This window comes from Chiloscyllium punctatum, chromosome 22, assembly GCF_047496795.1.
Source record: "Chiloscyllium punctatum isolate Juve2018m chromosome 22, sChiPun1.3, whole genome shotgun sequence".
Classification (NCBI taxonomy): Eukaryota; Metazoa; Chordata; class Chondrichthyes; order Orectolobiformes; family Hemiscylliidae; genus Chiloscyllium; species Chiloscyllium punctatum.
In genome coordinates, this window is record NC_092760.1 from 38,092,135 (window position 1) to 38,118,222 (window position 26,088).

The following is a 26,088-nucleotide window of genomic DNA, read 5'->3' on the forward strand; positions in this document are numbered from 1 at the left end:
GTGCGGGGAAGGTCGTATCTTACAAAGCTAATAGAATCCTTTTAGGAGGTTGATTGATGGGGGAAGGGCTGTCGATGTCATATACATGGACTTTAGTAAGGCGTTTTATAAGGTTCCCCATGATATGCTGACGGAGAATGTCAAGGTTGTTCTAGCTAGATCGATAGGGAAGTGGTTGGGCAACAGGAGACAGTAGTAGAAAGGAGTTTCTCAAAATGGAGACTTGTGACCAGTGGTATTCCACAGGGATCCGTGCTGGGGCCACTATTGATTGTGATACCTTCCTCCAAATCATTTATCTGTATCAGTTGCCTGATAAGCAAGTTTGCAGATGACACTAAGATTGGTGGAGTAGCAGATAGTGAAGGGGGCTGTCCGAGAATACAGCAGAATATAGATAGACTGGAGAGATGGGCAGAGAAATGGCAGATGGTGTTCAATCCAGGCCAATGTGAGGTGATGCATTTTGGAAGATCCAATTCTAGACCGAACTATACAGTAAATGGAAAGCCCCTGGGGAAAATTGATGTACAGATTTGGGTGTTCAGGTCCATTGTTCCCTGAATGTGGCAACGCAGTTTAGTAAAATGGTTAAGAAGGGATACGGCATGCTTTCCTTCATTGGACAGGGTATTGAGTACAAAAGTTGGAAGGTCATGTTGCAGTTGTATAGGAATTTGGTTCGACCACATTTGGACTACTGTGTACAGTTCTGGTAGCCACATTACCAAAAGGATGTGGATGCTTTGGAGACGATGCAGAGGAGGTTCACTAGGATGTTGCCTGATATGGAGAGCATTAGCTATGAAGAGAGGTTGAACAGATTAGGATCATTTTCAATAGAAAGGTGGAGGTTGAGGGGGGACCTGATTGAGGTCTACAAAATCATGAGAGGTATAGACAGGGTGGATAGCAAGAAGCTTTTTCCCAGAGTGTAGAACTCAATTACTAGGGGTCACAAGTTCAAGGTAAGAGGAGAAAGGTTTAGAGGAGATATGCGTGAAAAGTTTTTTACGCAGAGGATGCTGGGGGTCAGGAACGCATTACCAGCGGAAGTGGGAGAGGTGAGAACGATAGCATAATTTAACATGAATCTAGACAGATACAGGAATGGGCAGGGAGCAAATGGATACAGATCCTTAGAAAATAGGTGGCAGGTTTAGATAGAGGATCTAGATCGGTGCAGGATTGGAGGGTGGAAGGGCCTGTTCCAGTGCTGCAATTTTCTTTGTTCTAAAAAACCTCCTTTTAAATGGTGTGTGCTGCATGCATTAATTGGCTAATAATTAAAACTCTGTCTTTCATTTTTCCTCAATCTTGCACGACCTGCAGGGAAGCAAGGCGGTAAGTATGAAATTCTCTTTTTATCACATACTTTGCAGTCAAATGGCTCACCCACACAGAGTCTAGTTTTATTCATACTTCATGACCACTTGAGCAATGTAAATAAAAGCTCCTGGTAGCCATAGAAAAAGTTTGAGTGGAAGGAACAAATAATCCCACTATCATAATCGCCAAGTGAAACAAAATGTGTGTTTGGACCCAGTGGAGGTGTCAGTATGTCTGCACTCCATTTAGCGATCACTGTGTTGCATGTACTTATAAATTTTGGAGGCATTCTCTGTGATAACACTCATTTAACAATGCAGGGTCTGCTTCATCTCACTGCAGTCATGTTTCTTGTTGCTAACCAACTTGTTTGTTGTAAGCGAATGAGGGTTCCTGAGAAAACAACCACTTCATGTGCTGGAAGATCGTTTTTTAAAAAAATCTAATACGTGCTTTTAAAAAGCATTTTCCATTTAGCATCAGGTCTAGAATTATGGAATTAATGCTCTTCTTCTCAGCTGGTTGCAAAGTAAATGGGACGCTTGAAAAGAAATCTGCATTAATCTAATCTGAACATGTTTAGAACAGCATCAACAATGCTTTAAATTTAATCTGTGCTGTACCTGACCCCAGATTCATTACAGTGCTGTACTGATAAAATTCTAAGCTTTATGACCATGAATGTTCTTTAAATATTAAAATTTTATGTATACAGTTTTCAAAGGTCCAAATGAATTAATGAATTGAGGACTGATTGATATGCTTTGTTCCTCTTCATAGTGCCATTAATGTGGACTACTTTGAAGGATATTTCAGTAAGCAGCATGCTGACTCTGACTGTGGATTTGCTGAAGAATATGAGGTTAGAATGTTAATTCTATCCAGTAATTTGTTTCTATATCCTGTATCCTGCTTTACTTCCATTCTGGTCTGGGACAGGCTGCACTCATCTCTGGCTAGTGCTTTTTATTTAAATCAATGCTTTAGCATTATCTGGGTTTATAGGATCTTGTGCTATCAGAAAATCATTCAGCCTAATGTGCAGCTTTCATGTAGAATTCATGAGGCTGTCTTATTCACTGACCCTGCTATTGCTGCAGCTTTGAGATGCCTTCACATTGCTACCAAAGGACTTGGTGTTGCTATTAATCATTCCTCATCCCCATGATCACAATAGCCATTAGACAATTAGTGTGACCATAAGAACATAAAACAAAGGAGCAGATGTAGGCCATTCTGCCCATCCATTCTTCCAGGAAGTCTATTACATAAATTATTTAATCTGAAGGACCCTACAAATTAGCAATCATAAATTTATGTGTGTCTCTTTGCATTTCATCTGCTTCCCTTACACTTATTCATGATGCATGTCAAACAGAAGAAGCAGCTTCAGTATCCGCAACAATAGGGAACACCCAGTCTATCAGTCCAGAAGGTGAGGCTGAAAGATTTTCAGCAGTCTTCAGCCACAAGTGCCCAGTATCATCTTGGCCTCCTCCTGAGGTTAGGAGAAAGTGAGGACTGCAGATGCTGGAGATCAGAGCTGAAAATGTGTTGCTGGAAAAGCGCAGCAGGTCAGGCAGCATCCAAGGAGCAGGAGAATCGATGTTTTGGGCATGAGCCTTTCTTCAGGAAGCCCTCCTGAAGAAGGGCTCATGCCCAAAACGTCGATTCTCCTGCTCCTTGGATGCTGCCTGACCTGCTGCGCTTTTCCAGCAACACATTTTCAGCTCCTCCTGAGGTTCCCAGGATAACCAAAGCCAATAGCCAGCAATTTGGTTCACTCCATCTGAAGGCCCTTGGGATTGCCCAGGCTATGGATCTCTCCATGCTTCAGGCTCACTGCCTTTATTCCTGATGAAGGGCTTTTGCCCGAAACGTCAATTTCGCTGCTCGTTGGATGCTGCCTGAACTGCTGTGCTCTTCCAGCACCACTAATCCATTATTTGGTTTTCAGCATCTGCAGTCATTGTTTTTACCAGGCTACGGACCTTGTCAACATTCCATCAATAATACTATAAACATTTGCTTCACACCACTCCACACTGCTAACCAAGCTGTTCCAGTACAGCTACAACACTGTCATCTACCTCACAATGTGGAAAACTGATCATGTTTGCACTGACCACAAAAGGAAGATAAACATGACAAATGACCACCCTGTTGGTCTACACTCAATCATCGACAAAATGGTAGTTAGGATGGTCAACAGTGTTCTGAAGCAGCACTTGCAACAGAATAACTTGCTCCCTGACACTCAGTTTGGGCTCCACAAGGGCCATATGGTTCCTGACTTCATGATCGCCTTGGTCCCAACCAGGACAAAAGAGTTTAACTTTACAGATGAGGTGAGTCATTGTCATTGACATCAAGATAAATGTTGAAGTATGGCCCCAACAAAACAGGAGTCAGGGAAAGTTGTCCGCTGGTTGGGCTCATGCTTGGCACCAGGAAAGATTGTTGGAGGTAGGTCATCTCAGTTCCAGGACATCCCTGCGGGAGTTTCTCAGGGTGGTGTTCTCGTCATCCTGACTTGAAAATTTATCACTGTTCCTTCACTGTGGCTGGGTCAAAACCCAGAAACCCATTTCCTAATGGCATTCTGGGTACACCTACACCCCAAGGATTACAGCAGTTCAAGAAGGTAGCTCACCTTGACTTTCTCCAAGGCAACTGGGATAGCAATGAATGCTGACCTCAGCTGCATTGCCTACATCACAGGAAGTTGTATTTTTTAAAAATGCATTATTAAACTATTGGTCCCAAACAGTCATCACATCTTTTACCACATAGCTGAAGGAATACGTGACTGAACTTGTCAGATCAGTCAGAGTCTGCTCCACTTCACAATAGGTGCTTTTAAATCAGGAAATAGATTGCTGAAGAATGCTGAATTATTTATTGTTGTTGTAAACCCAGTGAAGAAATCAGCGAATCTAAATAGAGTCCGAGAGATATACAGCACAGAAACAGACTCTTTGGTCCAACTCGTCCATGTCGACCAGATGTCCTAAATTAATTTAGTCCCATTTTCCAGCATTTGACCCATATCCCTCTAAACCCTTTCTATTCATATACTCATTTAAATGCCTTTTAAATATTGTAATTGTACCAGCCTCCACCACTCCCTCTGGCAGCTCATTCTATACACACACCACCCTCAGTGTGAAAAAGTTGCCCCTTAGTTCCCTTTTAAATCTTTTCTCTCTCACTTTAAACCTATGCCTTCCCCCACTTTTCAACTCCCCTACACAGGGAAAAGCTCTTGTCTATTTACCCTATTCATACCCATGATTTTATAAACCTCTGTAATGTCACTCCTCAGCTTCCAACACTCCAGGGAAAATAGCTCCAACCTATTCAGCCCCTCTCTATTGCTCAAACCCTCCAAATCTGGCAACAACCTTGTAAATCTTTGCTGAATTGCATGCAGTTTTTCAATAGTGGCCTAACCAATGTCCTGTACAGCCCAACATGACCTCCCAACACGTACACTCAAAGCTATGACCAATAAAGGCAAGCATACTTTCTTCACTGCCTTATCTACCTGCGACTCCACTTTCAAGGAACTATGAATCTGCACTCCAAGGTCTCATTGTTCAGCAACACTCCCAAGGACCTTACCATTAAGTGTATAAGTCCTGCTCTGATTTGCATTTCCAAATTGCAGCACTTTACATTTATCTAAACTAAACTCCATCTGCCATTTCTCAGCCCATTGGCCCATCTGATCAATGCTTAATATGCAAATAGTTACAAATACAAACAGAGTGGGATCTTAAGTCTATGGAATTCTTTGCCGCCTTTAATCTTCCCTTTAATGAGCAACTGAACTGTGGCCCTTGGCCCTTCACATTTTTACTTCTGAGAGAGGAGAAGTAAAAAATAAATCTGAAAATTTGAGACATTGCTTAAGAAGGTTTTAATACATTTTTCAAATAGGAAGCCCAACTTCCTGAACAGACCTCTCACTCCAGGATCTTGCATTTCTAGGAACTGAAGCCAATTGGAACCTTTCAGTCAGCGCAAGTCGCCCAGCAACCCCTGAACCTGCCAAAGAATCGTTATAATAATGTCTTGCCCTGTGAGTATCTGGTTCTCCAGTCAATCCATTTATCAGCCTCCCTTCACCCTTTTCTTACATAGCTTGTACATACTTTGTATATCTCTAATCCCTTCTCCTTCACTTAATTTTTTCCCTCTCTACCTGACCCCTCTCCCTGTTGCTTTGTTCTCTTCCCCTCTCTTCCTCTTGTCAATTTGTCTTTTTATTGGTTATTGGCTCTGCATTCTTGGATTGAGGGAAGCAAAAGCGTTGTGGTTGAGGCATGCAGGTAAGTCAGATACTAAAGTCCTTTCCATAAAGTAAAGTATGTATGGAATTCTGCTTCTGATGCAAGGCTCCTTTTTTACTGAGTTTCTGCGGTTTGCTGAGTAACAGGGTTTTGTGAATACTCAAGCATGAGTGCTTTTAGTGATGCTTTTAATTCTGTTGAAGTACTCCATGATTGAATGCCATGTCTTACTGCAACCTACTCTCTGCTTCCACCATGGAACCACTCTGAGTGGAATGACTTTGTTACATGTTACAATGAATTGGTTTGCAAAGAAATTCACTGCAATACCTGTTGATAGATGGCACTATGAATGGAATGTATGACTATATTCCGTTGTACAACCACCACTGATGGAACTGGATGTAGCCAGGAATGGTGACGATGATGGGATATTATCTGTCAGGTACAATTTGGTGAATATGACTCTGTCAGGCTGTTGCTTGATTCGTCTGTGAAATATCTCTCTCAACTTTGGCAGCAGCCCCCATATGTTAGTAAGGAAGACTTTGCAGGATTGATACGCCAGAGTTTGTCGCCATTTCTGGTGCCTAACTGATGCCAGGTGATCCTTCCAATTTCAATCCTTTCTTGAGACATTTTAAGCACTTTGGTGGAACCAAGTGGCTTGCTAGGCCATTTCAGAGAGCTGTTGGCATTGCTGTGGTCTGGAGTCATGTGTAGACCACACCGGATAAGGAAGGCAGATTTCCTTCCAAAAAGGGCACGAGTCAACCTGATGTAAATTTTTGTAAAAACATATTATTAGATTTTTAATTCGAAACTTTTTTTAAAAATTCAAATTCAAATTCTGTGACACTGGATTCTGAACTCAGGTCCATCTGTGTTTTTGGATTGCTAGTCGAGCAACAATCCCACAACACCACCTGCCTTGTGGATCAAGGTGATGCGGAGATCAGGACATACTGATAGACCAGTAATAAGTCGTCCATCTATTTCAGCGATGTACAAGGTTTCGTGTCTATCCTCAGGATAATGTTGACATTTAAGGCAGATAATACCATTGCATTGGCTGTCAGACCAAATATATAAGCAATTGGCTTATCATGTGTGATCTGCACCACATTGCACCGGTTTCATGAGTATATTTCATTTAAGATTCAGAAGCGATGATATTTACACTTACATCAGTGCCAATCTTGACTTAGAGCACAAGTCATTTGGGTATATTGCTTAGAAGGAAGTAAAGACTTCAGTTTTTCTAATGGTATCAATGAGATTTGTCAAAATGAGTGCGCAAACTGCCAGAATTGTGTCTGCAAGCTTTTAATGTTGCAATTACCTGCTTCAACCTTATTGATGTCCTTGTTAGCCATTGATGGGAGTTTGGAATTGTGTTTGGCATAGTTCCTTGGTTGATTTTCTCAACATATCTCTATGGAGAGTTGTGACACTTGGTTTTCGTGGGGCACTTAGCATTCTTGCAAATTTTAAACCAATGTCATCTTGTAGAACATAGCCTGTTCCAGTCACAAAATGCCTGAACATTGTTAGGTGGAGAGATTCTGCTACTGATCCTATTGACAGCTGCAATGTTTATTGCAGAGTCAAGCATCTTCAAATGTTGCTGTCCTACTGCAATTGCTGTGAACTAGCTTCCTCCTCCTAGCACTGCATTGAATTAGAATTAGCTTTATTGTCGCATGTACTCAAATGAGTACAGTGAAAAGTCTACAAGACACTGTTCATGGAGTTATCTTCAGTACAAAGGTACAGATTCTTAAGTACAAGTTCCTGGGGGAAATGAAATTAGAAAAATATAGAAATTAAGATTTCAGCATTACAAATCATAGGAATAAATTAGAAAAACAAAACTTCAGAATTACAGTCCTTCCGACCCAGGTCCCGCCAGCACTTAGTCTCTTGTCTATGCCAGGCCTTGACTCCAGATCATGCCAGCTTCACCTCAAGGCCGGGAGACTGCTCTGGGATCATCTCAATGCCACAAGTCCATGGTGAGGCCTCGCCGACCTGCTGAGAGGCTGCCACACCAAGCTAAAAGATTGCCACATCTGGCTGAGAGGATGCCACAGTGACCCAAGAGATTGCCATACCGGATCTGGGCCGAGGCCAAGAGTCCGAATCAGTGCTTTCTGTTTTCAAGTAAATACTGGGTTGTCATTGATTTGTTGCATCGTTACAACAAATACTTTGCCTAATGTCCATTGAACTAAGTCACCCAAGAGACACACTCATTTCTTATTTGTGTGCTACGTATTCTCTTACAAGTTTATCTCTTGTGTAAAATAATCATGTTTCTGTGAAATTTTTAGATGATGCAAGTCGAGTTAAACTCTCTGTCACTGCTGACCCATCAAGTGATTATATCAATGCTAATTTCATGCCGGTGAGTTACATCAATTTATTGTAATGAAGGTTCAAAATACATTATTCGTGTTTGAAAGTTTAGGTGCTAAAGCGGAAGGAAGAGGTGTAGCTTTAACTTGGATTTGTACGAATGTATTGGGTGACTGGGGAACAACATGGTTTTTAGTTTCATTTCAACTTTGTTCTGAGTGGTGTCAGGGTGACGAGAGATGTGTTTTATTTACAGGTACGTAAATGAGTTCTTTAAAATCCTTGAGAATAATTGGTAGCATTAGGGAAAAAAAAAGAGTAGAAGAGAGGAAAATAAATGAGCTGTTGCCTACCATCAAGGTGTTCAATGACACAGAAATGAGACAGAAACAACTTCATTTAGAAAGGCAGTATACAGGTTTCATTCAAAGACAAAATATCTATGACAGCAGGTATGCTGTTCATTTAGCAGCAATGGTCCCTCTAATTTTTTCTTGACAATATGGCCCTCTGAAGTCCAAAATTTGAAGCCATTGCATGGGCACATCAATCGACAGCCATGTCATAACAGCCACGCAGCTTAGTACAAACGTTGGTTAGCAGTCTCCAAACAGTTCAGGAGGAACTGAGAAGGAGTCCTGAGTTCTTAAGAGAAAAGCCCTCGAAATAGAAAGTTGCTGAAGAGATGAGTTTAAGAAGCACATGTTAAGTAGTAAATGACCAGAGTTTGTTTTAGGATCTCGGGAAAAAGATATTAAGACAATAGAAACAAGTAAGTGGAGGAGTTTGCTGAAAGGAAGCATTCACGCTCGTTGGACAGGGGACCTTAACATGGAAACAAGCGTGACTATTCACTGACTGTCTGTAAGGAGGTTGCTGGAATAAAATGATTGGATCTTTCTCACTGACATTTGTAATGAGATCATTTCAAATAGTGAAACTTCTAGGATCCATTATTGAAAGTATATTGACAGCTTCTTGTGAAAATATTTACTAACTGACCTTCACAATAAACAGAGTAAAAATAAACCTTGTAGTCTATTGAGCGAGGTCTCACTCTGTGATCTGACTTGTTCAGTATTATTTTCAGATGAGATAATAAAGCTATTTACTGTTGAACTTGTATATCGAGTTATGCACAAACTTTCAAAGTCTTGATAACCTGCCATCAAGTAATCTTGATGACACCATGTGGAATTGGGACAAGCATTAAAATGTAGCAAATGGCTACAAAGCACGAAACTGAAATAGAGATCTTTATTCGGACTTGTAGAAATGGATGTTCCAAAGGAATTAGCAATGAATGATTTGGACTCTGATATCTGAAGTACAATATCAATGGTTTTTTTTTGGATTGGGAGATTTAAGTGATAGTCTACAACAACATACAGAGGAACCTCAATTATCCGAACGGGCGGTGAGTATTTTGTTTGGATAATCAAATGCTGGATAACACGGTTTAGCCAAGCATCGGGACCTTGCAATCTTGTCCGGCTAATCCAAAATTCGGACGACTGAATGCTGGATAATCGAGGTTCCTCCGTATTAATGTTGATCATCTGTTGACTACAGTTTCTCTGTAAGAAATAAGGTAATAAGGTATCACAATTTTGAGTGTCTCTAATGTTACAGCAGTCTAGTTAATGAGTTACGATTTGACAAAAAATGCATTTTGTGGGTCATGACACTCATACAGTATGTCAAAGTGACACTGGATGCCACTGCAGCATCTACAGTGACTGGTCCAGTAGCATTCCTGATGAAGGGCTTTTGCCCAAAACATCAATTCTCCTGCTCCTCAGATGCTGCCTGACCTGCTGTGGTTTTCCAACACCCGACTCTCGACTCTAATCTCCAGCATCTGGAGTCCTCACTTTTACCCAGTATCATTCGTTGCCTGCTGCATTTTTATGATCATCTTTCTGAAGACTGATTGATTATGCCATTTTTTCTGGTTCTCTATCATCTCTTAGCCCAATGTTCCATTTCTTTCCAGGGCTATAACTCAAAGAAAGAGTTCATTGCTGCACAGGGACCACTAATGAATACAGCCAGCGATTTCTGGCGAATGATTTGGGAACATTATGTGCCAGCTATTGTCATGCTTACCAAATGTGTGGAGCAAGGAAGGGTAGGTACAACATTCTCATGCTTACTGATCTTCAGAAGGTTTAATATTGCTTTGTAAATGTGAATCCACATTCCAGTCTTTTCACCAATTAGTAATGGAGTGTTCATATTTCAAGGCAGGCCCCAAACTCTTGATGTACCAGCCAATCCATTCATTCTTAAATCTCACATCATTTTTGCATGTAAATAAGACATTTTCTTGACATTTTTTTTAAATTCACATTGTCATTGCTTCAGACATGAGGCCTTATAAATCCACCTGGTTGGAATAATTTTTATCTTTGCCAACTGGGTGCTAATCTGTTAGAACTAATTGTCCACCAGTTGTAGCACTGGATCTATTACTATCCAATCAGTGATGATCACTACCAGAATATCAGAAGATGTGGCACTGATAATCACCACCAATACATCAAAAAAAAATTATACTCTCAAGGATAGCACCAACTACGGATTACTGGTCTTCAGGAAACTTCTCTGTCTCTTGTCCTTCTCCCACCAGAATCTAAATGTAAGGTTTTAAAGAAGGTGAGTCCAGGAGGACTACCTTTTGAGAAACTGACACAAGTTTTACAAGTTGAAGACAGACCTGCTTAAGATAGGAACTTCCAGGTAAAAGTGGAATAAAGGCCACTTGGTGATTGGTAGTGAATCAAAAGGAGCTTTTCTGTGAGGCAGTTGATGGGTCTGAGAAATATAGTGATGCCTGAAGAGAAGGGCAGCACCTGGAGAGTCTCTGTGTGGAATTCGGCAGCCATTGGATAAGCGTAATGTTGGTTGTGATATATTCAGCTCCATGTGAGAAATGTGTTTCTGTGCAGCAGTCAGGATATCCTGACCGGATCTCTGAGTAAAAGATTTTCCTGAATAATCTTCTTCCTTAGTGACACCTTTTAATGGTCTGTAGCTTTTGACTTGCCAAAGCTATTGGATATCCTCTTAAGTCATGAGATGACTGAATCGGTCTCAGATCGACATCAGTAAAAAGATCACACGCCCTTTTGAACACATCAAGATGGATTAATATTTTAAAATGAGCAGCATCCATAATGGATGGCAATTTTACATGTGTGATGCCCCAAATGAGTCAGATGTTCCACATCAAAAAATATCTAAGCATTGTACAGCTCCTGTCACTGCCCTGACTTACTGTGCCTATGAAGCTTGCATCATGTAGTTAGGTCATCACGACTTATGAAGGTTTTGTACTGATACCAATTATAGGGTACATAAAATTCACAAACTGTTCCTTTTTAATCTGAGACATTTGTATGATTGATAGCTTAAGTGTATCATTTATTTTGCACTGAAATGTTTGTCTATTAGAGATAAAAATTATCACAGCCCAATACTAACATTACCTTTGTGATGAGACTCTGTGATGAACATTGAAGCTCTATTAAATTTATAGCACAGCAACATCATTTCTATTACGCACAAAAGGAATAAGAACGTATCTCTATATATTTACATTCCACTCTTTTGAATTTAATCAAAAAAAAGACTTCATCAGAATACTCTGAAACTGTCAGCTATACTTTATTTTTTAATCAATTTGTTATGCTAGGCAAAATGTGAGCAGTACTGGCCGACCGAACGCCCTCTCATCTTTGAAGACAAAATTGTTACTTTGACATCGGAAATAGTTCTCCAGGACTGGACCATCAGGGACTTCACAATAGTAAAGGTAAGTAGAGTTAGGGACTTCCCATGTGATGGAGAAATTCAGACTAAAATAAATGAATCACTGACCACAGCTTAGAATCTGATAGCAAACAATGAGGTACACAATGCAGCAAAGAGGGAGTCATGGAAACTACAACTGCTGTCATCAAGCAAAACGCATAATTTAATCTCTGTCATAATCACAACAGCCAAAAATATTTTCTCTCATTGTCTGGAGTATTAGAAATACACACTTTCAACTCCATCGCCCTCCAATTGCTCGGACAGCCCCTGTCCTTCATAGCCATGTGCCTGGAAAGATGTCTGAGTATCTTGGGAGGTACCTGGTGTCAGATTGATAGAGACATCATGGGCTAACATAGTGTTCACACAGGCTGATCTTCGCTGATTAGATTCCATCCTGATGTGAGCCCAAGTGTTAGAGTGATGAAAGTGTGTGATTTAACGATATATAAAAACTTCTTTTTTATATGTTTAAATTTCAAACCAGTGGCATATGGGTGTTGGTTGTTGTTTTGTGAATAGGTTAAAAATTAACCATTGTTAGTATTTCCAGAACTCTCATTTTAAACTAGTTTGTGCTTCCTGGAATGTTAATGGAGTTTTGTTTATACTATCAGGGATGCAACTGGTGAAAGAACACATTATGCTATTATTTTTAGCAGAATTTAGGATTAGGAGTGTTTATTTACAAATTCAATACAAGAACTTTTGAATGATTTGGCGGAGACTTGCCTGGGGTCAGGAGCACCCTAAAAAAGTAGGTTACTCAGAGCAGTTAACAAAATAAGTTACTTCAGTGAAAGAGTACAATTTGTAAAACTTCCAGATCAGGAATATTTGGTTTATACTTTGCAGATTATTAAAAAACTGAGAAAGTTAGCAAGGGAAAAGGCCTCTCAGTTCATGAGCCAGAACAGAGAAGAAGCAGTTAAGACAAACATACAACTTTGGTAGGAAAGGAATTTCCCGGGATTTTTGAGTGAGTGTACTGTGATAATTTTGGGGAGTGGATGGGATTTTGTTTTGCTGTGTGTTTTAAATTCTTTCAAACTGTCTTAGTTTGATTTGCTTTAGTTGATTTTGTTTTCTTCTGTGTGATTCATTGTTAAAACCAAATCTGAAGTCTTTACACCCTTATGTTTCAGTGAGCTACTGCCATATTAAAAAGAAATAACATCTGATGTATCAAACCAGATTGCATTCTGGGATCCGACTTGTTCATAGCCATATCAGCTGGCTTTATAACATCACTACTCAGCCATCAGGAATGTTGTTGTTCTTCAACCCTTGGTGGTCATTTTGGAAGAACTTGTGTTAGACAATGCAGAATATTAGATTAGATTACATTACAGTGTGGAAACAGGCCCTTTAGCCCAACAAATCCACACCGACCCACTGAAGCGTAACCCACCCATACACCTACATTTACCCCTTACCTAACACTATGGGCAATTTAGCATGGCCAATTCATCTGACCTGCATATCTTTGGACTGTGGGAGGAAACTGGAGTACCCGGAGGAAACCCACGCAGACACTGGGAGAACGTGCAAACTCCACACAGTCAGTCGCCTGAGGCGGGAATTGAACCCGGGTCTCTGGCGCTGTGAGGCAGCAGTGCTAACCACTGTGCCATCGTGCCACCCACAACTTATTTTAGTTATTAACTTATTTTCGTTGTTAAAAATCACACAACGCCAGTTATAGTCCAAAAGGTTTATTTGGAAGCACTAGCTTTCAGAGTGCTGCTCCTTCATCAGGTGGTTGTGGAGTATAAGATTGTAAGACGCAGAATTTAAAGCAAAAGTTTAAAGTGTGATGTAACTGAAATTATATATTGAAGAAGACCTGGATTGTTTGTTAAGTCTCTCATCGTTAGTCTGAGTACAGCAGCAACAACTCTCAAAACACCACCCAGAATAAAAGCATACTGCCTGATTGACACCATCTTCAACCTTCACTCCCTCTATCGCCACCACTGCACAGTGGCAGCCATGTGTACCATCTGCAAGTTTCACCACAGCAACCCACCAAGACCTTTTTGACAGCACCTTCCAAACCTACCACCTCTACCACTTAGAAGGACCAGGGCAGGAGGGCACGGTCATCTGTGATCTCTCCTCCAAGCCCCATTTCATCATGAATCATTGTATTCCTTCAGTGTTATTCCTGGAACAAGCTTCCGAACAGCACTGTGAGTGCACCTACACCACATGGACCTAGCCAGTCATATTCACATTCTATGAACTATGAGTCATGATTTGGAGATGCCAGTGTTGGACTGGGGTGTACAAAGTTAAAAATCACATAACACCAAGTTATAGTCCAACAGGTTTAATTGGAAGCACACTAGCTTTTGAAACGATGCTCCTTCATCAGGTGATGGTGGAGAACTCGATCGTAACAGAATTTATAGCAAAGATTTACAGTGTGATGTAACTGAAATTATGCATTGAAAAATTGATTGTCTGTTAAGCCTTTCATCTGTTAGAATACAGTGATAGTTTCACTTCTTTCATGTGTAAATCACAAAACCTTTGTTTTAAAGTTGCATTCTCGGATTAGCTGCTAACAATGGTGATAGCTAGACAATATGTTGAAGGTGTTGGCCCCCTGTGTTCTCTGTCTATGCCATGATGTTTAGATTAATTCTAATCTAAAAAGTGAGGTAACAGAGTTTTACATAAATTCATGCAGTTTTTGAGCTCACAGTTCTACATGAATACATGCAGTTTTTGAGTAAAGTGCAATGTAACTCTGCAAGTACAAATTCACCACACAAAATATATGTGTGCATGTGGGTCTTTGTCTGTCTGTGTCTGTCTGTCTGTCTGGGGTGGGGGTTGTGAGTGTGAGAAACACACACACACACACACACACACACACACACACACACACACACACACACACACACACACACACACACACACACACACACTTTCTCACACTCACAATCTAAACATCATGGCATAGACAGAGAACACAGGGGGCCAACACCTTCAACACATTGTCTAGCTATCACCATTGTTAACAGTTAACCCGAGAATGCAACTTTAAAACAAAGGTTTTGTGATTTACACATGAAAGAAGTGAAACTATCACTGTATTCTAACAGATAATCAATTTTTAATGTATAATTTCAGTTACATCACACTGTAAATTTCTGCTATAAATTCTGTGTTACAATTGAGCCTCCACTATCACCTGATGAAGGAGCGTCGCTCGGAAAGCTAGTGTGCTTCCAATTAAACCTGTTGGACTATAATCTGGTGTTGTGTGATTTTTAACTATGAACTATGAGAGTTGCTGGTGCTGTACAGACAAGTGGAGAGTGGTCCATCACACTCCAACTTGTGCCTTGTAGATGATAGAGTTAAAGGAGAGAATGCTGAATAGGGGTGGAACACGAAACGTTCAACATAGCCTATAAAAAGGCAGTCATTATAGCCAGAACTGGACAGGCACCAATAGCAACAAGATTTATTTCGAGGCACTGAGTTGAGTTAAGGATAAATCCCTCAACGAGGGAACAAGTTCAGCCCAACAGACGAGGGTTGTATTTGATGGAAATTGGTTGGGCCTTCATTTCAGGAAAAAGTGGAGAGACCTCAGAGGTTCCTCCTGCCTGCCCCCAGAAATCTACAGCTTTATGGGAAGGTCTAGAACATGCTCACCCTTGCTCTGACTCAGGCCATTAAGTTTTAAGCATTGCTGCCTGCCCTGCCACAACTTTGAGGTCTGTATCACTGCTACCTGCTTTCCTGATTGGCCTCCTCCCAGAAGGTGTGTTTTTCCATTCCTCCCATCCCACTCTTCCTCAAGAAAACTCTCCTTCCCAACACCATGGGCCTCCCATCTCATAGGCACCCCAAGACCCTGCAACATTGTCCTGTTAATCCTGGTATCGCCTCCTGGTACTACGGGCAGTGCCAGCACTGGTCATCCTCACAGTGATGATAAGAGACAAGTAACATACAGAAGTAGCATCAGGATGCACGGGACTCTGAAGCAGAACTTGCTTCCGAGCAGATGTGTTCATCACGTCACTCTGTGGGGCAGAATGGATAACCTTCCTGCCTAAGTTCTGTCCTGAGTTGATGAGGATTCAAATGATCTTGACATGTAAATGGAATACAATTTACCAAAGGTCTGAGAGCTTTATATGGATTGGGTTAATCCTCAAACTTGTGTTCTATTTTGGCATGTTGGATCATGAGCAGGATTGTAGGAGGTTTTGAGGAGCTGCAAAATCACATTGGACCAATGGCAGTCACTCTGTTTCACTCAACACTGTGTGAGCTGAGTCTACTAAGAGTAAGCATTAAGTATGTTTCACTTGGACACTTAGGTCATATAGATTATACAATCCAAATGCCTGCACGATCACCTCCTTTAATGTCCAACCCTGACAATAGCTTATGTGACCAATTGCCATCTTTATGCCAATTGCACGTCTCTAGAAGTTTTGTTGTCTCAGGAATTGATAAAATTCTCTTTCAGATGCTTTAACAGAGTCAGGCTTTAATGCTTATTTGGTAGTCTGTTTCTTAAATCAAGGATAACTAAGTATAAATAAATTATGTATTGAATTGAAGTTTTCACATGATGTTTCTAAATCAGAATATATGTCCTTTGGTTTTCCTGCCTTGTTGCCAGATAAGATATCTCTCTAAATGGGCACAATTTCTTCTCTGAATGAGAATAGATGCAACTTCCTGTATCTAAACGCTCAGTAGCGCAAAGAATGGAATTATCTTCTTTGTTACCTTTGAAGTCGTGTGTTGCTACTTTAGGGTAGCGGAATATAACAAAAAGGGAAGTTTGTACATAATCCAGTAACTGGTAGCTGCAAAGTCGTTATTTGCCTTGGCTTTACCAATTAGATCTATGCTATTATTACAGATTATCGAGAGGGACAGATTGTTTATTTGTTTCTTGTTTGTGTTTGCCTGTTCAGTTCCTCTGATTATGCCATTTGCTTCTTCCTTTCCTACAGGATAAATCTGGAGAGAAACGTGCTCTCCGGCATTTTCACTTTACAGGTTGGCCTGACCATGGAGTTCCGTCCACCACCGGGGTCCTTATTGAGTTCCGGAATGTTGTGCGACAGTACATCAATCAGTACCCAATGAGTGGACCCACTGTAGTCCACTGCAGGTAATGAGACCACCATTCTACTGCTGTCAATACCATGTATTCAACATTGAATGTTGTATATTGTACCTTTGCACTGAAACATTAGGGTCTGCACAGTCAATCTTTATGTCTCCGTTTCTGCCTTTTTGACATAGAGGTTGCTGCAATATTGCTGGACAAATGAATGTTTTTATATCCCTGTGAACTGATCTAATTGTGAATGGAATGGAATGATGTGCTGTCTGCCACATGATGCTGCCAAGCAAAGCAGCTGAAGAACCACTGAGACACTCCACGATTAATCGTAAAAAAAAAACTTTTAAAATAAAAGTTAGATGGAGTCAAATAGAATTTAAGTGTTTCTATGGGCACTCTGAGAAGCGTTCAGACCTTTGGAGCCCCACACCTACCTGTAAGATTTGGCAACTCCATCTTGCCTGGACCTTCCTCTCTGCTGGCAGCTTTCTTGGTGCCAGGTAGCTCTTTATTTCCCAGTCTTAGTTACCCCCCATCCTATACCCAGGCTCAACAGCAATAATACTCTATTCATCAGGTAGGTAGCTTAGAAATGATGTCCAAATGAAGCTTATGTGAACAATGTTTGTATTTATATTCAAATTTAATTAAACATTTCAAGGAACAACACAAAGGTTACTGAAAGAAATTTCACGTTGTGCTGGAGCTTGATCCCCACTGTGCCATGCATGACATGTGAAATATGACCTTTGTCACCTCTGGGATGGTTAATACCTAGCTGTCACCATCATCGAAGATAAAAGACACTCTCACCAGATTTTTTTTATCAACAAACGAGAAAATGAAAAAATGTTATTTATTTTAGCAAACCTATTCCCGAACATTTAGCAAAGCTTTATACTAATATGCAAACTTAAGTTATACCCACGTTAAACCCAAACATTCCCATAACCAAAAGGGAAAATGCTGGAAAATCTCAGCAGTTCTGGTAGCATCTGTAAGGAGAGAAAAGAGCTGACATTTCGAGTCTAACTGACCCTTTGTCAAAGCGTTAAAAAGAGAGGTATTTATACTAGGCTGAGAGAAGGTGAAAACAATGACTACAGATGCTGAAAACCAAATACTGGATTAGAGAAGGTGAGTCATGGCTCCTGAAGCAAAGGTAGCAATAAAGTAGTGATAGTGCATAGAGTGATTATAGGGAGATTAGGAGCTGTGAATGACCAAAGCTGAAGCCAGTGCTATGTGACAAAATATAATGGGGGATGGGTAAAGCAGAGGCAAAATAGAAAACGGGGAGAAGAGTAGCAAAGGGGGAAGAGGAGAGGAAAAAGGTGGTGAGAGAGTGGGGAGCGAGAGAAAGAGAGACAATCAAGAAATAAGAGGCAAAGAACAGTGAAAAAAATATATTTTAAAAAATGAAATAAAATTACGGAGCAAAATGAAAACAGAGGGGTCAAGATGGGATAATCATCTGAAGTTGTTGAATTCAATATTAAGACCAGCAGGCTGTAATGTGCCTAGTCGGAAGATGAGATGCTATTCCTGCTGTTTGTGTTGAGCTTCACTGGAACATTGCAGCAGGCCAAGGACAGACATGTGGGGATGGGAGCAGGATTGGGTGTTGAAGTGGCAAGCCATGGGAAGGTCCGGGACCTGATTGCATACAGACCGAAGGTGCTCAGCAAAGCGATCACCCAATCGGCGTTTTGTCTCTCCGATATAGAGGAGACCACATTGGGAGCAACGAATGCAATAGACCAAATTGAAAGAGGTACAAGTGAAACACTGCTTAATCTGAAATGAGTGTTTGGGATCTTGGATGGTGAGCATGGAAGAGGTAAAGGGGCAGGTGCTGTCCTTCTGCGATTACATGGGAAGGTGCCGTGTGTGATGGGAGAGGTGTTAGGTGTGATGGAGGAGTGGACTATGTTGTCCCGGAGGGAACAATACAGAATGTAGACAGGGGGAGCGAAGGGAAGATGTGTTTAGTGATGGCGTCGTGTTGGAGTTGGCAAAAATGGCGGAGGATTATTCTTTGCATGTGAAGGCTGGTGGGGTGGAAGGTGAGATCAAGAGGGACCCTATCCTTGTTCTGGGAGGGGAGGGAGGGGGTGAGGGTTGGGCGCGGGAGATGGACGGCACGCTATCGAGAGCCCTGTCAACAACTGTAGGTGGGAAGCCATGGATGGAGAAGAAGGAGCACGTATTAAGAGCACGACTTTGGAAAGTGGCCTCATCGGAACAAATATGGCGGAGACAAAGGAGCTGAGAGAAAGGGATAGAGTCCTTACAGGACGTAGGGTGAGAAGAGCTATAGTCCAGTTAGCTGTGGGGGTCAGTAGGCTTGTAATGGATACTAATGGATAGACTAGTGCTGGAAATGGAGACAGAAAGGTCAAGGAAAGGAGGGCAAATGTCTGAGATGGACCAGGTGAAGGTGATGGTGGGGTGGAAACTGGAAGCGAAGTTTATGAATTTTTCCAGGTCAGGACGAGAGCATGAAGCCACATCGAAATAACTCAACAACATCTCCTTCAACTCACCCCATTTTCTCCGAATCAGAGGTGGAGCAATGGGTACCCGCATGGGTCCTAGCTATTCCTGCCTTTTCATGGGGTATGTGGAACATCTTTTGTTCCAGGCCTACCTGGGTCCCCTCCCACAACCGCTTTATCGGTACATCGATGACTATTTCGGTGCGGCTTCATGGATCAAAGTCTGAAACAAAAGCAGAAATAAAGTGACTTGCTATCAGTTTTTGTCCATTCTTTAGTGGTGATATCACATTGTTGACCATGCCATTGTCCAAATCGGTAGCTGCTCAGTTGGACCTGGAGCTTGACCTGAGTAAACTGTTTCTTTTTAAAACCTTTTAGTGTTATTTTTTTCCCCACACACATGAAGAGAGCAATTTTACATGCTGCCAGGCTTGACAATCTGAATCATAGTGATCTATTTCCAAATAAGATATATGTAGCCCTTGCATACCAAAGGATATCTTGGGTCCAATGATTAACACTTTGGTCAAATAAATATGTTCTAAGGAGTGACTGAAAGAGGAAAGGTAAAGGATGAGGTGAAGGCTGAGAGATTTAGAGAGAGAATTTCAAAGCCTATGACTTTCATGGCTGAAAGGGTACTGTCAATAACGGAGTGATTGAAATCAAGAGTGCTTCAGGTGAGAGTTGAAGGCATGTAGAGATATCTTTTGGCTTGCAGGGCTGGCAGAGAATACAGAGGGTATGGAAGAGTCAATGACCAAATGATTGATAAGTAAGTGGGACTTGATGCAAGTTAAGACAAGGACCGAGAGCTTTGGATATCCTTAACTTATGTGCAAGGCCAGCCAGAATCTAATGGAATCATCAAGTCTGGAAATGACAAAGTCGTGTCATGATGAGATTTTCAGCAATGAATGAGCTGAGGCAGAACTGGATATGTGTGATGTTGCAGAGATGGAAATGGGAGGACCCACTGATGGTATAATGGAAGTAACCTGATCAACCCATCTCAAGGTCAGATATAGCACCAAAGTTGTGAACAATGTGTAACCCACTCAGACAGTTGTCAAGGCAAGGGATGGTGTGACTGGATTTTTAAAAATTAATTTGCATGATGCAGGCAATGTAACAAGGCAAGCTCTTGTTCACTTCTAATTCCCCTTGAAGACTTTGATGAAACAGTTTCTTGAACTGCTCTAGTCTGTTTACTCACAGCACAGTTGGACATGGAGTAGACTTTACAGTAGGAATTGAAAACAATGCCTTTGGTCTTCCTGATATGTAGTTTGAAGGAATTTATTTTTGGAAAAGCGGTTTGACAATTTTGAGACCGTAGAAGGATTGAGTAAGGTGATGTGACCAATGAGTCAGACCTGGATGCTGTCAGTATTCCTGTGGAAACTGATGCTGTGTTTTAGGGATGCTGTGATGTAAGGAGCAGTTTGTAGATGAGAAATAGAAGGGACTAAACATGGATCCCTGGGGAACACCAGATGTAAGGTTGTTGAGATACAGAGAAGCCATTGCAGATGATAATCTGGCAACAAAGGTCCAAGCAGGCCAAACAGAAAATTTTAGTAGGTGTCTGCTGAAGATTGTGGGATCAGATTTCAGTCTACTTGCATAGGATTTCTGCTGGAAGATGAAGTTAGCATGAACGTACAGCATTGTATTACTCGTGTAAAGTTGTTCTGGGGAGTGGTTTTCCTTGCATGATTTTGAAGGCAGGGGCTAGAAAATAGGAAAGTGGCAATGAGTGAATTGAAACAGTTTTGTTTTTCCGAGGTAGCTTCAGTCTGGGGCTGTGAAACCACTTGGCAGCAGCAGAAAGCCAATTAATGTAGTTCGAGAAAGAATTAGTCGGGATTTCCCAATCTTCTGGATCCCCACCCTCAGTACTTCACAAGAGGCAAATACACAGCAACTTGACATTTACATGTGATCTGATCTTTATTTGCCATGTTGGTAAAAACAGTGATCATTCCCAGGCACAGCTCTGGCATTGCTGCAGACTCTGGTGAACTTTCCTTCACCTTTGGTTGCCTCAGTCAATTTTGCTGCAACTACCATTTCAGCCACAGTGAAGGTTGCTCGCTACCTTTTACATTCCAGAACCTGAAGGGCCTTGTGACTCCCCTGATACCTAAGCCCACTCACTGACTCTAACTAGTTTATTGGACCAAATGCAAGCAAATGAGACTAATTTAGTTTTGGAAATCTGATCAACATGAACGATTTGGACTGAAGGGTCTGTTTCTGGGTTGCATGACTCTGTCAATACTTGAGGCAGATTGGTAATTGGGTAACAGTGAAGAAAGTTACCTCAGATTACAACGGGATCTTGATCAGATGGGCTGAGGAGTTACAGATGGAGTTTAATTTAGATAAATGTAAGGTTTTGATAGAGCAAATCAGAGCAGGACTTACACACTTAACGGTAAGGTCCTGGGGAGTGTTGCTGAACAAGGAGACTTCAGACTATGGGTTCATAGTTCTTGGAAAGTGGAGTCGCAGGTACAAGGATAGTGAAGAAGGTGTTTGTATGCTTGGCTTTATTGGTCAGTGCATTGACAACACTAGTTGGGAGGTCATGTTGCGGCTGTTGGGGCATTGGTTAGGCCACTGTTGGAATACTGCGTGCAGTTTTGCTCTCCCTGCCATTGGAATGATATTGAGAAACTTGAAAGAGTTCAGAAAAGATTTACAAAGATGTTGCCAGGGTTGGGAGGTCCAAGCTATACAGAGAGGCTGAATAGGCTGGGGCTATTTTCCTGGAGCGTCGGAGGCTGAGGGGTGACCGTCTAGAGGTTTACAAAATTATGAGGGGCATGGATAGGGTAAATAGCCAAGGTATTTTCTTCAGAGTGGAGAAGTCCAAAACTAGAGGGCACAGGTTTAAAGTGACAAAGGAAAGATTTAAACAGGATCTAAGGGGCAACGTTTTCACGGAGAGGGTGGTGCATGTATAGAATGAGCTGCCAGAGGAAGTTATGGAGGCTGGTATAATTGTAAGATTTAAAAGGCATCTGGATGGGTATATGAATAAGAAGGGTTTTCGAGGGATATAGGCCAAATGCTGGCAAATGGGACTCAATTAATTTAGGATATCTGGTCTGCATGAATGAGTTGGACCGATGGCTCTATTTCTGTGCTGTACAACTCTCTGACTCTAAGTCTTTGGCTGCCTCCCATAAGATTGTGCATGAACATTCACTGAGTGATTGATCCAAAAATGGTCCCAATGTGCACAAATTGTCAGAGTCTGAAGAATCAGGATTTACAGCCACTGCTGATCTGAGGCATCAGGCAAGGAATTCACAACCAAATTGTGAAGCTGGGAAGGAATTATAAACTATATTTGTTTCGATCATACTGTTTCCACTGGGTTTATTCCTGGTTACTCAGTACTTCAGTTCTGTGTGGATTACCATTGAAAGGTTCCCACATTATATTTTTCCTTGGATTTTTTTTTGTGCATCAATGTTAGTTCTGGGAACTAGAACTCCTCCTGTTCTCTTTGGTAACATTTAGGAGTGTCACTTTAAAGTGGTGCAGCAAGACAGTATTTCCCCAAAATGCAGCCACTACTGCGTCATTATTGCTGTTGTCATCAACTTTCTTGTATCCAATATCTTCACTCCTGAAAAACTTTCCAAAAGATATTGGTGTGACTTTGTTTTCCCATTTCCCTTGTAACTTGCTGAGTGACATTACCAATTTATGTTGAATTTGGGATATTCTTGTGCTGTAACTCTGCTTATCAAGCATTAAAGTCAGCTCAAATTAATTTCACAAAGAACCCTTGCAGTGAACTGCCTTCTGTCATATAGTCAGGACTATTTTAAACCTTTGCACCAAAAGTGAAGGCTAATACTTAACCTGTTCTGGCATTGTATTTCTCGTGAAGGAATTTTCTTCCTTTCATTGGTAACATGGACGGTGTGGGCTGGCTAATGGGATAAAGATTTGACTATCCGTCACATTTGCAATGTGGCTAAATTTTGATCTCCTTTTTGTCAGTGCTGGAGTTGGTCGGACAGGGACGTTTATTTCCATCGATCGTGTGATTTATCAGATCGACAATGAAAGAAAGGTTGATATCTGGGGGATAGTTTATGATCTGCGAATGAACCGGCCACTGATGGTACAAACTGAGGTAAGGTACCAAGCATCGGAGAATAATGCAAATGTCCATCTGTGCACAGAGTCAGGGTCATAAAGTCTGGAGATCTACATTGGCACCAATACATATTAATCAATGAGAATCTCAGGGTTTTTTTCTCCCCCACAGCTAGGGATTAATGAATAAGGACGCAATAAAATGTAGCATAAAGGCCAGCTCTCATTGTTTTCCACTGATAATCTCAAGTCGTACTTGTGCTTTTACTTCTTCCTGGTTTGAGTCCAGCAATGCAGGCAGTTTAGTTCATGTTTTTGTCTTATCCACAGCTTGATGTTTATACAAAATAATGGGAACATTTATTTCAATGATTTTTATGCAGCCCCAATGTGACATACTGATTGATTAAATAGATCTTCCGGCTACTTGTTTTCCATGCAATTATTACTGAAATAGTGTAGATGACATTGCTAGCTGATCATAATACTGACAAGGGTTAATCCAGGACACACTCAATATTGCAGGAAGTCAATCAGCACCCTGTTTTATGACCTGATACATGGTTAGTTCAAATTTAGTAACTTCTCACAGTCAGTATGATATACAACTGACTATCTCTACTTTCAAGGATTGTCTCTACTCCAAGTCAGTATGTTCGGGGTGAAACCATTAGGCTCACTTTATTTGTTGCTTTATTCCTGTTGGGAATGTCAGCATTGCTGACAAGCATTTGTCATCATCCGTAGTTGCCCTTGAACTGATGTACTCACAGACATTTCAGAGTGCGGGTAAAAGTGAACCGCATTGCTGCAAGTCTGGAGTCATTTGCCGACCACACCCAATAAGAACAGCATATTTCCTTCCTTAAAAGATAATAATGAACCAGATGGACTTTTTTTTACAACACGTGACATAGGTTACTCAGGTCACCATTAGGCTAGCAGGTCCCGAGTGGACTACTCTCCTCCTCCTCCTCCTGACTGACTTCACAGCAAGGTCCACATTATATTGACATCGCCCATTTTTACTTCATGACCACTTCTCAAAATGTTTACTGGAGTGCTACATTTTAGGCTTAACTTCACTGCTTCTGTATTTTTACACTGTTACCTGATATCTCGTCTTAGCTGAGCCACAATTTCCTCCACCTAAACATTAGGAAGATTAAAGCCATCATGTTTAGATAGCATCACCCAATTCTGCTCCCCTCTTGAGCCTATGACTTCAGCCAAATGTAACCTTATTGTCCTATTTAACTCAGATCCAATTTTCTGGCCCCATTACTTCTCAATTACCAAGATCAACTAACTCCTTTACATCCATCATCTGCGCATCTGCCTCAGGTTAGCTTCTGCTGAAGAGCTTACATCCCTTGGTAACCATTGAAACAAGACCTACACTAATGCTCTCCTGACTGGTCTCTGATCTTAACCATCCATTAACTTCAGCTCATCCGAAAGTTTATTTCTTCTGACGTGGTAGAGAGATAGAGATAATGTTTTCCTACATTTAAGACAATACAGAATTGCAAGTCATTTATAAATTACATCTGCTGCTTAACCATTCCTCACTCACTGGCTAATTATCGACATGTGACTCCAACCCCAAAGCAATGTGGTTGACTCTTAACTGCCATCTGAAATGACCCTTGCAAGATCAGTTGTTGGATATTTAGAGATGGGAAAAAATGCTAGCCTTGCCAGTGAGGCTCATATTCCATGAAATAATGCAGACAAAAAGCTAAGTGGCTCCACAAATATTTTCAATGAGCTTAAGAAATGACACAACCCCCTTAACACTATATTGACTGCTCCAAGCTATAAACTTTGATGTCAATTTATAGCATACTCAGAATTTTCTAATACATTACCCCCATCATGAATGTTGGGTGGACAAGTCTGTACTTGAATATGAGAACTGAACTTATCATCCTATAGTGATTGGTAATTATTGCTTTCCTGAAAACTATCAACCAAAACATGGCCAGTTTCCATCCTAATTCCCTGAAGCACTTCAGGAGTCATGCTGCACAAGGAAGACTCTCTCTTTCACCCTCCCAATTTGTACATAACTCATCCTAGACATTTTCAGCTATGAATTACATAGTCCCTTCACTATGGCCAGAATTAATGAAGAATGCATTCTTTATGTATGCTAAGTGTGTATAAGCGTTATATCTATCAAATCCTTTAATGATTTACTCCAAACTGCTCATCCACCTGTTCATCTTGTGCTTTCAGTTAATTAATAATTTACTTCTGAGCTAATAATTTGCTGCCTTTACTGCTGTATTTATATTGTTTCAATTTCAACACCTTCAGCCACTAACTCAAAGCAAACTGTTGCAGCTATATTTTCCTTATCAGTATTGTAATTCAGCCACCTCCCTTTTGTATTCACCTGAAATACTTTATACCCTCTCAGTTCCAGCTCTTGATCACCTTCCCCTGTCAACCCTATCTCTGAAATATGAACAGGATCAATGTTCTTATATGTGTCTGAATCCAGTACTAGATTTCCCTACGGTCTCCGCATTTATATAACAACATTTAT

General features: G+C 41.0%; 1 protein-coding gene across 1 annotated transcript in view; it reads left to right on the forward strand.

Moving 5' to 3' along the window:
• ptprja (protein tyrosine phosphatase receptor type Ja) overlaps window positions 1-26,088 on the forward strand; it is a 213,651-nt gene that overhangs the window by 183,490 nt on the left and 4,073 nt on the right. Inside the window, exons 31-38 of the mRNA XM_072592047.1 lie at window positions 1,333-1,344; window positions 2,110-2,191; window positions 5,323-5,413; window positions 7,958-8,031; window positions 9,979-10,113; window positions 11,680-11,799; window positions 16,796-16,956; window positions 23,436-23,571. Coding sequence (XP_072448148.1) covers window positions 1,333-1,344; window positions 2,110-2,191; window positions 5,323-5,413; window positions 7,958-8,031; window positions 9,979-10,113; window positions 11,680-11,799; window positions 16,796-16,956; window positions 23,436-23,571 — 811 coding nt within the window. The remainder of the gene's footprint in view (window positions 1-1,332; window positions 1,345-2,109; window positions 2,192-5,322; window positions 5,414-7,957; window positions 8,032-9,978; window positions 10,114-11,679; window positions 11,800-16,795; window positions 16,957-23,435; window positions 23,572-26,088) is intronic.